The sequence below is a fragment of the Pipra filicauda genome, unplaced genomic scaffold (genome assembly GCF_003945595.2).
Source record: "Pipra filicauda isolate LSUMZ 115617 unplaced genomic scaffold, ASM394559v2 scaffold324_size1259732_pilon, whole genome shotgun sequence".
Taxonomy (NCBI): Eukaryota; Metazoa; Chordata; class Aves; order Passeriformes; family Pipridae; genus Pipra; species Pipra filicauda.
In genome coordinates, this window is record NW_024104448.1 from 780,682 (window position 1) to 794,086 (window position 13,405).

Here is a 13,405-nt window from a genome sequence, read left to right on the forward strand (position 1 = left end):
CCTCCATGCCTAGTAGTTTAAGAGCTTTTGGCTGAATATTAAAAAATAGAAAAGAAAAATCAATTAGATGGAAGAGAAAATTCAAAGACCAAACAATACCAAGCAAAACCATTTTCATTTACAAATGCACAATATTTACTATAAACTTACTATTCTAAATAACTGTACCAATCATCATCATCATCATCATCATCACTACTCTCCCTTTTAATTGTATTTGCAGGAATGCAATGGGTTAGCAAATATTTTCTGTGCTGCACCTAAGTGAAAGATTTTGGTTCAAATGGAAGAGTTAAATGAATTAGTCAATAATATATTGCTTTGAGAATTAAAATCACCATGTGGTCACCAAAGCTGAAAAAAAAAGTGCTTCTAAGCACACCACAGTCAGAAATGCTTGGATTGTAAACTACTGGAATAGGAGGAAATTCCCCTCCAGATCAGTGTATTCACCACCTCTCGTGTCCTCCCATCCTTTAACAGAGATGTCTTATAGGTTTCTTATGTAACTTCCCTACTGGAGCTCTTTGTTCAATCTTACAGCATTCCTTTAGAATTTAGCATGCAATGTTTAACAAAAATGAAGGAACAGAGTACTACTTATTTTTTACCATCAGCACGATGCCCACATCCAGAATGAACTCATTCTTACCCTCTTTGGTCCAAATAAATTATTATAAAGAGTCCGAAAACTTTTCCGGGTGTAGTTGCAGCGATAAGCTCCACCCATGAGATATTCAAGTACCAGACCAATATCTATTAGGCTGATATGATAATCTGGTGGAAGATTTCCCTACCAAAAAAAAGACAATAAATTAATAAGGACTTTGGATAAGAAAACATAACACAGGTTAAATTGCGTGGCTAGACATATGTTATGATTAAATTGGCACATGGGTATTATTTACAACCACTGGATTCAGTATCTGAATATTTGTATGAAATTATTGCTGATTCACATCATGAAAATTTTTGGGGTCATATTTTCTTGGTTTTGTTGTTGGCAGTTTTTATAGTTGTGAACAAACTCATTTGTTTTACCCCTACACTGTGTCAGTGTCCATACAAGTCTGCATTGTTTGCAAGGGTTATATTGGTGAAATTAAGTAACTTTGTACTGATTATCAATAATCCAGCATAAAAGCATCACCTAATTTTATAGTGACTATCAAGCATACTTTACACACTTTTTAATGGAAAATAATATTCTGTCATATTATCTCCAGTTATTACTACACTGCAGACCATGATTACTGTGCAGCCCAGAATCAAAGCAAAAGGCAAACTAGAATTTCCATGGTTACACCTAAAACTGGAGAGTTGTCCTGACTGTCAGAACTGGGAGCTGCAAATGCTGCATTACTGTCCCAGCCACATCCTACAGCAATAACTGTTCTACAGCACCACTGAGCAGCTGCTAGGAGGACACAACTAAGGAATACATCCTAAGGAAGGGATACATCCTAAGGAAGCGTCACCTCCAAGTTAACCCAACTGAATCCCCGGGACTGCCGCTGCAGGAGGAGCCATGGAAATGCAGTGGAGGAGGGGAGAGACAGACAGAGCACAATGCAGAGGAAGATTAGTGACACTCAGAGACAATGCTGAATGAGAGAGTAGATGAATATGAATTATACATTAACCCAGTACTGAATAATTCCCACATCTGAACCTCTCGGGAATAACTGGGAGTTTTTCTTGCAAAAAGGAGTACAAACAATTTAATGCATCAATTAAACAATTAAATTAAACAATGTAATTCAATTTTACTGAATAAAAGCTCCAAAACCTTAAAGAGATCAAATATGACAAATCTTACAATGACCCTCCCTATTCACAGATAATGAAAAAATTTACATGTAATGGAAACAAATGAATAACAAATTTAGGACAGAATAGATTTTTTCCCAGGTAAAAGAAGGAGCGATGGGAGAAAAGTAACTAAAATACACACAAGGAAACAAACAAAAGGGAACAAATTCTATGTTCATGAATGGGGCTTCCAGATAATCTACAGGCATTTCCTTCCATTCCTCCTTTGTAAATCCTGCATCGGGAGCTTCTTGTAGAGAAGAAACAAAACCTAAATCTCAAATGCCATATCACACTACCGGGAGCTTAAAAAACTTAATTTTTAAATGATTAGCAGTGCCACACCCAATTTAGACTGACATCACTTTTTGGCACAAGCAGATATTTATCTTTCCTTTCCTTAAGAGCTGCCATCTAATTTCAAATGTCTGCTTTCCCCCCTGCTGTGCTGCTTTTACTGTTGACTCACATGTCTAATGCAATCATGCAAATGTAGCACTGCCGTTAGTAGAACTTACCTTTTTCACATCTCTGACCAGCAAATGTAGTGTATTTGGTGGACCCAATCTCTGAAACAAAAATAATTCATGGTCCATCAGAGCTTCAATTCTTCAGGTTCTTGCCAAACACAAATATAATTAATGATCTGGCACCATAAGCAGAACTTTAGACAACCATGTGCTACCAGACTCCAGAGGGGTGAAAAGAAGGAACTGGGTACAGTGACAAACACATTTCTATCAAGAGCTGTGTGAACCCTTTTTTATAACCCTTCCTGTGCTGATTCAAGTCATAGCACTCAAATCACCAGCACTTGTTGGTTTTGTCTGAACTTGCACTTGCTGCAGGAGCCATGAAGGCACTGGAGGACTAGACTGAGGTTATATTTTGTATGAATGCTGCTCTAGACTAACTGCCACTTAAGTGATAGAAAGAAAGACAGCCTAGAAAAGCCACATTCCAAATGAACTTGCTGTGGATCAGGTAGGAGAGAATTTGAATAAAGAAGTATGATGTTCCCCAGCTTTGTGAAAAATTTTGCTTTGCTGGGCCACAATGAAAAATGGTACTGACTTCTGCAATGTGCTAAAATAAAAGGTGTTGTGTAAGTGCTTTACCAAATTTAGAGTCTGATTTCAATAATATTAAAACACACAAACATGAAAAAATAATTGAGATTCAAAGGAGGGGGCCACTCCTGACCAGTCATTAAATTTTGACTGTCCACATTAGTTCTTTTAGGTGTTGTGAACGTGTATTTTAAATACATCACTATATTTACATAACAAACTGCAATAGCTTCTGAAAGCAATGGGACACTGTGTAGTAGCAATGGCTCCCTTTACTGCTATCCGCTACCTGTGTGATGTCAGGGTTAGAACTTTTTGGAAAAACAAGCATATCTCAGAAGGAGAAGAAGAAGAAAAAGGCATTTTATTATTTCTGGTCACTCACAGTATTATAAAGTTCCTCCAGGCGAGGAATAGTCAGGAAGTGCTGCATATTCACTCCATTCTCAATAAGCAGTTTCACAAAGTCCACTCGATCCAGAACCAGTGCATCCAGCATGGCCTGCTCCAGGGAATTCACCTGGAGTGCAGAATGGAGAGTGAGAGACCACATGAGTACAGAAGAGTTGGCTGGCCAACAACCACAAACATTTTCATTGCTTAGGATATCCCTGAGTTCCCAAATACATGGATTAATCTGTGAGTAAAAAGGAATTTAGAGGATAACATTGTACCCATGTGCACGTCAACAGAGATGGTAGAGTTCTCCAATGAGGTCTTGGCTGAGAAGAGAGCAGGGACAGAAACTTTTAGCAATACAGCTGTAGCATTCAGTCTTTCAACTTGTAGCTTTCAATTATATTGTTCAGTATTTTTAATTAAATCAGGCATACTATGCTTGACACATTATGTGAAAAAGGGATTTACTTGCTCAGCATGACAGGAACAAGTCAAAATAACACAGAGGCAGAAGGATGAAGATGCTCACTGGTACTCTTGTTTCCTTCTGACAAGTGCAGGGAAGGAAATGCTACAGGTAAGTATGGGTTTCCCTTTCCCCATCCTCGACGTGGGGGAGCCCAGTTCTAGTTCCTTCTCCGTCTGAAGAACCATTTCCGACGTCTTGTGGGACGGGGAAGGGGGACTCCAGAGACAGGGTTTTTCAGGCCCCGAGCCTGGAGGGGAGAGGTGCCCTCCCCTCCCCCCAGCACCCACGTGGCTCCATGGCAGGCACAGAGACAGCACACCGGGCGTGGAGAGGAGGCAAGAGAGAGTTTATTGTTGGGAAGGGGTTTATAAGGCTTTTAGGAGGGTCAAAGGGGAACCAATCACGAGTTCAGGGTCACACAGAAAAAACCATCAGGTAAAGGGTCAACAGCCAATAGGAAGGGGTTAAACAAAGGACCAATGGGACGCCTCAGGACACCTTTCCCAGGACACTCCTGCATGGGAGATAACAGTTGCTGTGGGGGGTATTGGGAAGAAGAAACACGTGTTTGCAAAGGGACCACAAAGAGCCATTTTAAAACATGTTTAAACAAGTTTCTCATCAGATTCACTGCCACAGGTAAGCACTGGTACTCTGGAGGAATGGCTGCATGTGGTGCACATGGGATGAGAGAGGGATTCCTGCCTCAAAGAATGAACAACATCCCTGCTGATACAATCTACTGCTGATACTACGGGAATGTGCAAATGAGAATCCTGTAGAATGAAAATGTGTATTTTCCTTATCTCCCTGACCCTCAGGATGAAAGAAACAATTTTCAACAGTTTCAGTACAAATACTTTCATCTTACCCAGTTGAGGAGTTCAAGCTTTCTTGGGTCTGTTTCTTCTTCTGGCTCTTCTTTTCCTTTTCCTCCCTTTTTCTTTCCTTTTCCTTTCCCTCTGGCTCCTTTAGTCTGAGGTGCTGGAGATTTCTTTTCCTTCTCAGGAGCTGTACCATCAGAAGCTGTAAGGCTTCCTATAGGCTGTATTTATAATGCATTAAAAGGATTAGAAATCTAATTTATCCTACAGTGATTATTTAACTGGATACACTCCTACTGAACTTCCTCCCCCGTCACCACTTCTAACCTTTCAACTAAAAATGGTGATTTCCTTAAATATAAGGACCTTCTTGTACACTCACAACTCTGCACTTTTCCTAAAGCTGTTGTGTCGATGGCGTCAATAACACAGAGTCAAAGCAGTGAAGTAGGGAGACTGTGGAGGATTTCTCTCAAAGAATAAAACCAGTGCTGGAGGATTGTCACACCGCAGTTCCTTTGCTCTCAGTCAAAGCAATAGCTGTCAAAATAAATAGCAGCAAGAGCTGGACAGAAAGAGCTCAACAAGAATGCTGCATGATGCCAAGTAGCATCCACAGTGCGGAGGCAGAAAGTAGAGGACAGAGGGCCACTCACTGGTTCATTGACTTCTGCAGGCAGCACTTGCATTCATACCCTCGGAGACACACTTGGGCTTTCCAGTGCCCTCCCCTTCCCAGCCCAGGTGCCCAAGGCAGGCAGGCACACATGGATCCCGCTGCTTGGCTGTCACTGGGAGGCTTAACGTGCTCCAGCAAACACTGAGGTTGTGTCACCTCCACAGACATGTTACCTGGATCACAACTGCCTGTGCTCTGCACAGAGACCTTCAGGACCAAGCCTTTAACAAGGCTTGTTTCCATTCCAAAGCCTGGACAAAACTGCAACTGCCAACTTGCATCCCAGGCTGGTCTGAAAGCAATCTTTATGACTCTGAAATGGCAGTGAATCACAATGGGCTGACACTGTTTCCCCAGACTCCTGTGGATTAAAAGTTATGAACTAGGCCAAAGCAGTACCAGGTTTCAGCTGCTTGGTAGAACCCCAAAATCTAACCACTATAATATGAAGGTTGGAACATTCCACCCAATTAAACATTTTATAGTAATAATATTTCATAATCTTTAGGATTATTGAATCCTCTCTGCATAAGCATTTTAATGAACCTTGAATACTGGAAACATCACATTACTAGAAGTGAAGAAATAAAACTGCATATGCAGCAACATTTGTTTAAATTTAATTATGTGGGCTTCCAAATGAAATAAATCTCTCCACTATGTATAGCATGCACACGAATGGTATTCCTTTGAGTGTCATTTTATTGCATAGTTGCAGGAAAGACAACTACGTGAAAAATCCACCAAAATTCTTTCCCTTCATTCTTACAGTCTCTTTCAGGCTGGTCTCCTGACAACACTTCACAGTAATTCAGCACCAGATGGTTCACACATTAAAGCAAAAAGCATTGATACAGTGAGACATGAAATTGGAGGATTTTAGATTTTAGTTACACAGATGAACTGCAGTGTTTCACCACTGACTTCATCAACTAGTGCAGCATTCAACTCCAATAAATTGAGAGATAAAATGCAATTTCAGGACCTAAAGCTTTACTGAAGATCTGTTTCTTAGTTCATCTGGCACAGCTCTGCCTACCAGAAGCTGGTTCTTTGCAATGGTTTCTTCTGTGCATCAGAGTATTGCTCCATTAATCCAAATAGAGATTTTCACAGCTGTGAATGAAGTGAGCAACAGAATTCCTTTGAAACAGATCCACGAATTTCCTTGTTGTACACTTTAATAGGTAGCTGGGGACCTTGCCAGCTGCTGGCACATGTCAGTGACACAGCCAGTGGTAAAGAAGGTCCAGGTAACCATTGCCAGTGCATCCTACAGGTCCACTGGGGTGACCAGGACTGCTATTGTCCCATTTTGTGTAAGGCCAAGGTTGTTCCCAGTGAATGCTTTTTGGTTTAGGGCTTTTTTCCTTTCAAATCCCACAAGGATTCTTAAATTGCAAAATAGTTAGGGATGGAAGGGCCCCCTGGAGATCCCCCAGTCCCACCCCCTGCCCAGGCAGGGTCACCTGGGCAGGTACACAGGGACACGTCCAGGTGGGTTTGAACAGCTCCAGAGAGGAGACTCCAAGGCCTCCCTGGGCAGCTGTTCAGGGCTCTGCTGCCCTCAGTGGAAAGAAGTTCTCCCTCCCGTTGAGGTGGAACTCCTTGAGTTTTAGTTTATGGCCATCGCTCCCCGTCCTGTCACAGGGCACCACCGAAAAGAGTCTGGAGCCATCCCCATGGCACCCACCTGGGAGATATTTATAATTATTGATGAGAGCCCTTCTCAGTCTTCTCTCCAGACTGAACAGGCCCAGCTCCCTCAGCCTTTCCTTGTAAGAGAGATGCTCCAGTCCCTTGATCTTTGTTGCCCTCCACTGGCCTCACTCCAGGAGCTCCGTGTCTCTCTGGGTTGAGGAGCTCAGGACTGGACACAGCACTGCAGATGTGCCTCACCAGGGCTGAGCAGAGGGGCAGGATCACCTCCCTCGACCTGCTGGCAGTGCTCTTCCTGATGCATCCCAGGATACCATTGGTCCTCCTGACCCCTAGGGCACACTGCTGGCTCATGTCATCCAGCAATACTCCCAGATCCTTCTCAGTAGAATTGGCCAGCCCCCAACCTGTGCTGGTACCTGGGGTTATCCCTCCCCAGGTGCAGGGCCCCACACTTGCCTTTGTTGAATTTCATTAGGTTTGTCTCTGCCCAACTCTCCAGGTTATTTTTCTGCTTGTCATGAAATTGCTTTTCTTTCTTTCACAGAGATTAAATTATTGCTAAACATTTGCAAATGACAGTATAAAACTTTCAAAACAAATATGGTGTTCTTATTTAATTAACAGCACAAACCAGAATTCAATATTGAAAATCCGAAGTGTGAATATTACACAACTTAATTTAAATTTACTTTGAACTTCTGACAAACAATATGAGTAGGAAAACTTTGTCTTACTGGCCAGTGGTGTCCAAAGACAAAGATTTGGCTGCGTGCAATGTCCACACGATTCCAGGCCAAAGCCAAGCTGAGCTGGTCTGGAGCAGATGCATTGGTACCTAAAGGGAAACACACAGATATTTAGTATTTCATACATGATGAAACAAGATTGGACAACTTTCTGTAATTCACTTCTCCAAGAACTAGAAAACAGCCAGCCTGACTCTGTATCATACTACCATTAGAAAAATTCTACCACAAAATAGTGGATTCATCAAATTGCTTTATAGCATCTTCCATGTAACCCCATAATCCTGATTTCCAAAGGATTAACCAGATTATCTCCCTTTTTTAAAAAGTTCCTACATTGACTTCTATTCTGACACTAAAGACAGATATTTAACTCTTCTGAAAGACCCCTCTCAACTCCTCTGGTTGATGCTGTAGATAAGAGTGCAATACTTCCTCTCTTTATTTCTTTGCTTTGGGGACTCCAGTGATCCCATATTGAGCTTGTGTCAACTACTATATACCTGCAAATGTAACAAACTCCAAACAAATATGGAACCGATCCTATTGCTCTAAGGCTTAAATATCACAATCTGAGATCTGGAAAAATCCAGACAACCTTTTCTCTTCCCACCTTTTCTTCTGACTGTGTTAATGTATGCTAAAACTGCAATAAAATGAGCTGAAGTATCAGTAGTATAGTTGTTGCAACATTCCCATCTCAGGCTTTCAGGGGAGGGAAGTCACACAAAGCCTTTAATGTAGATTTTATGCTCCCTGTGAAGCTGAACCTTAACCAAGCACATTCAGGTACTTGGTAGAATCCAAGAGAATAAATCAAAGACACAACACGAAGAGTGAACCTCAGACAGTGCATAGGACTGTCTTGTGCATCCTTCCTAAGTGCCTGTGAGACCCACCTTTGAGGAGAGCAGTCAGGATGGACATCTCGATGTCCTGCTGGCCCTCGGAGCCCATGCGGAACACAGTGATCTAAAGGGAGCACAAACCCAAACACAGGGAATTACAACACAGGGACAGAGAGACTGAACATGCAACGGGAAATAGAGCACAACGGTACAGCTTTATTTTTTCGTAAGACTTCAGATTGTTCAAAAAGTACTAAATTTTTCTTTGAAATTTAATTTTCATAAAAGTGTTTAAATAAATTCTTTCAATGAACTTATCCTAAAATATCCCTGCATTGCTAAACATGACAAACTTGATGAAAATCTTCACCAAATCCATGAATTTTGGAAAATGGTGACAAAACTGCCATGCAAAACTGATTGTTTTCTGACACTTCCGTTACTTTCCAGCAGTAATGGAAATGCCAGTTTGGAAATGGAAATGCTAGTTACCCGAGATACCTATCACAGCATCCATTTTCTTGACAAAAACACTCAAATTTTTTCAGCTGCAGGTTATGTTATGTATGACAATCAAAATGGCAGAACCAAATAATAAAGAAAGGCGATTATTTCCAGTCATATTTGCTTAGTTTGGTCCATTACAACTCACTGATTTTGAAAATACTAATTCATTCAAGCTTAGCCACTGAACCACATATTAAAAGATTGGTAATTCAAAAGCAGAATAACCTAATATTCCATCTTGATAAGTTAATACCACATGCAGAGAAAAAAACCCAAATTCTTCATCTTCCAAAACCAATTCTCCACAGCAGATGCTAGCATTACTACTGGGAATAGCAATTTTCTCAACAGTTAGAATAGACTTCACATGAATGCAAAGATACATGACATTAGAAGAGAGAAGAACTATAGGAAAACTTTTATTAATTAACAAGAAGGTAGATAAAACTATCAACAAACAAACTAAGTCTGCTTAGGCTGCACTCAGTGTCTGAATTTTGCTGAGTAAACCAGGCCTGCTCTGATGTGCATTGAAAATTCAAAACAGTTTGACTAAAGCAGTTGTGGGCTCTCTTTTCTCAACCAATTCTTCCAGAAAGGCTGACTCTCTTCCAGTCAGTTTATCACTCATGCTTTTTACCAATTTGACTTCCAGTGAGGGCGTGTGAATGGAACTAATCTCAGCATCATATTGACAAAATTTCACTGAAACAATTAGTCAAAGGAAAACACTCAAAGATCCATTTTGCCTGCAAAGTCACAGGCACAGTGAACACAGTTTCAATGCACTGTTTCCAGATGACAGGTTTTCTTTTCCCAAGCACACTTTTCTCTGCAGCTGTGATGGGGCAGACGGGCAGGAACCTGAGTGTGTGGTACTGCACGCAGAGCAGACCTGGGACAACCCAGGAGCACGAAAGGGTGGGATATTCAACAGCACTTAATGCTTCAGTTTCTTTTGAAAGGCCTGCAAAGGTCATTTGACTGCAATGAGAGGTTGTTAAAGACTAACTGTGTCAGAAACCAAACGGTGTTCATGCACTCTGAATGCTTCTTGCCCCCAGGAACCCTTTCTTCAATCATCTTTCCTCTACTTTCTAACACAGGAGCAGTTGATCGTGGGTTTAGTGCATTTATCTCAGTGTCTTAGTCTGCCTTGCTCAAGTCTGTGAAAAAAGATTCCTATCAACTTACACAGGAGAAGAATCTGAAACTTGTTTTTGAGGCTTTCCAGAAGACAGAATTCTTTTCTTGGCCTATGCTTATGAGTGAAAGACTGTGTACAGTTAATGGAGCTATATGGGAAAAAAAGTTTAAACTATAACCCTGGGAAAATGGCACCTGAAAGTACTCTGTAAACTTGGTCACAGGCATGATCTTTGTGAACTACTTTTAGAACACTTACAAGTTCTTTTTTTTTCATGCACTCCATAAGAATGACGAACAGCTGATGAGCTTGATTCCTGTTGTAGTTAAAGGTTTTCTGGATGGTAACTAAAAGTTGGTCCCTGAGGGATTCATTTATTATCCTAAAAGAAAATGAGACATGAAAGAAGACATTGCCAGAACGAATATATATTCAGAAGGCCTGCTGTTTGAGAAACAAGTTTTCATCCATCAGAGCAACGACTTCATTTTGAAAAGAAATGAAAACATACAGCACCCTTCATTCATTACAGGTAAGGAGTTCAGGAGGAGTTAACCGCAACCAGGAAATTCATACCCAAACTGGCTTTTATGCATCTCAGTACTTCAGCACTGATTTAAAAACTGACAGAGAACTTGAACTATCCTTTCACCCTGGAATAAAATGCACGTAGCTCTTACTCTTGTTATATATCATGGATATAAGCTAGCACTATAACTTACAGGACCCCTACCTTTGCTTCTAAATGTTACAAGGCCCTTTGCATATAGCTGAAAATCCCCAAATATTTCATGCTACTGATATGTCACCTTGGTTATCCTGGTTATCCTCTTAGAGGATTGAAATTGCTGCCGTATCTGAAACCTCATAATACCCGAGAAACAAACAAGCTGAAAAATTATTCAAGAAATTATACTGAAAGCATTCTAGAAAGGTCAGAAATGTTTCATCTCTCCAAGCAATATGAACCAGAGCCCTTCAGTCTTCATGCATTTCCTAATAAAACACATGTATTTTCAGATGATGGAAAATATTAGCAGCAGGTGCCGAGAGATACAGTAAAATTCAAAGTTGATTGTGAGAAAATGATTGGACTGACAAAAAATTCTCATTGTAGATCTGCCTTACTAGATGAACATATTTATTTTATAATTATTGGAGAAGAAAATTGAACACGGCATCATATCCACTGGGAGAGAAAGTCATGCAGTGAACACATCTCAGACAGACTGATCCTGATAAGCTCTTCCAATTACCCATGAGCTGATAGGAAGGACGAATGAGAAAGAAAAAAAGAAAAAACAGAAAGTTTGATCTAAGCTAAGGAAGTGTCCTAGTTAGAACAGCTGGGCCCAGTTCATCACTGGATGGGTGTAACCCAAAACTGTGTATTCTATAGCCTTCCATGCCATTTCCCAGAAACTGTTGTCAATAGACTATTAACACCCTCTGCCCGGAGCAGCCTGACTCATCAGGCTACAAACTAGGTGCTAAGAGGCCTGCGAGATAGAAGGGTGTTTTTGTCCTCACGCCCATTGAGGAATCCCCCCTCCCTGAGGGAAGTACTGAGCATTCCTGCCTGAACTGGAGAATAGATAATCTTGGAGTCTTGGGATTTTTTTAACCACCCGTGGGATCCAGGGGAAGACCGCAGACCACCGCTCTCAACCAGACTGCAACCACCACCCTCGACCGGACTGCAATCACCACTTTTGACCAGACTGCAACAGCACTCTCACCAACAGGTTTTCCCCCTCTCTCTTTACTTTGGACTCAGGGGGGCCAAAGAACACCACTCTGTTCATGCCCCAGGGTGCTGGGTTATACATTTGGGTTTTGTGGGTTAAAACCAATTGTTTGTCTGTATAATCGTACTTATTGTATTATTTTATTAAATTGTTATTCTGATTTATAATCTCTCTTTTGGGTTGAGTTCATTTTCCCCTGCTGGTTTACCTTTAAACCAGCACAGGAAGGCTTGGTTGGCAGAAAGGAAAAGAAAGTTGTTGACTCTTAAATACTTCCTTGTAGGATTAAATATGTATGATGTCTAAACACCAAAAAAAATCTAGGATCAGAGATGCTCTCCCAATTCAGCAAGTAATATCTGCACTCCTTGATTATACTACTTGTCTCCCTGATATGTAACCCAAGCTAAGCTCCAGGAAATAGACTGTATCTTCAGCACAAGACAGGTGCCAATACCCTAATCAAGGCAATATATTAGGGTTTTGCCTGTATCTGGCTACTAAAGATAAAATCTTGATATTAACAATGACAATGGGGAAAGTATGCTACTTGACTGGGAAGAGCAATATTTTAAACTAAAAATGCAATACTTGGCTTTCACTTGAGTAGATGAGCTTTATGCTGTTAGTAGGCTTTGTATCCACCAAAGGGGCGACCAACCAACTATAAAATACCATAAAACACCATAAAACCATAAAAATTACAGACTCCAGAGAACTTTGAATTAGGAGATTCATTTGGACAATGGACAGGAGGGCTGTGGAGTAGAATGCTCCAGAAAACATCCTCCACTCTGTTCATGATATCAGGCAGCACTGCCCCAAAAAACCATCATAGGTGCAAAGAGTAGCAAAAGAACAAAGGCAGTCCAACATTTTCACAGCTGCTCTGGCACTCTTGGAGAACGAAGCTCATTCCCACAATGCACTGGAATCAGGCAAACACATGCACCAATTAACCTCAGCCCTGGTCTGAGGAAAAGAGTTATTCCACTCATTCCTTGCTTCTAACACGCCCAATCCAGCCCCAAGCACAGTGCAGCAGACACTGCTGGAGCCTGTATGACAGTGCACTGCACTGAGAGCAGGCTCACTGCACAGGACCATCAAACACATCCCAAGAGGTAACAACTTCTACTCGTTAACTCCAGGGCTAAGATCAAACAGGCAGCAAAAGCTGGCTGGCAGCAGAATCCCCTTGGTTAGTAGCCTTTTGTCCTTCAGGTGAGTTTTTATGAAGCTTCAGTGTATGGCCAGTCTTCACGAACGAAGATTTGGGAAAGGTCTTTACCCTTCCAGCCTGTGCAGTGGATTTTTTAGGTGAGACACAGTGTGCGCTGAACTGAGCCCACCCTTTAATCCTGAGGTTCATCTGCCGGGGCCGAGAGAGCTTGGACAGTGGCAGTGAGATCCTCAGGACGTAGGTTTGTTTAGAGTGACCTTCTCTTAGATGGATGGCCTTACAGGGCTGACGAGCTCCATCTGCCCGGGGGA

General features: G+C 41.4%; 1 protein-coding gene across 1 annotated transcript in view; it reads right to left on the reverse strand.

The window, feature by feature from the left end:
* TRPM1 (transient receptor potential cation channel subfamily M member 1) overlaps window positions 1-13,405 on the reverse strand; it is a 79,237-nt gene that overhangs the window by 22,562 nt on the left and 43,270 nt on the right. Inside the window, exons 8-15 of the mRNA XM_039383772.1 lie at window positions 10,422-10,545; window positions 8,561-8,633; window positions 7,650-7,750; window positions 4,622-4,795; window positions 3,268-3,402; window positions 2,331-2,381; window positions 653-793; window positions 2-31 (exon numbers count right to left, since the gene is read on the reverse strand). Coding sequence (XP_039239706.1) covers window positions 2-31; window positions 653-793; window positions 2,331-2,381; window positions 3,268-3,402; window positions 4,622-4,795; window positions 7,650-7,750; window positions 8,561-8,633; window positions 10,422-10,545 — 829 coding nt within the window. The remainder of the gene's footprint in view (window position 1; window positions 32-652; window positions 794-2,330; window positions 2,382-3,267; window positions 3,403-4,621; window positions 4,796-7,649; window positions 7,751-8,560; window positions 8,634-10,421; window positions 10,546-13,405) is intronic.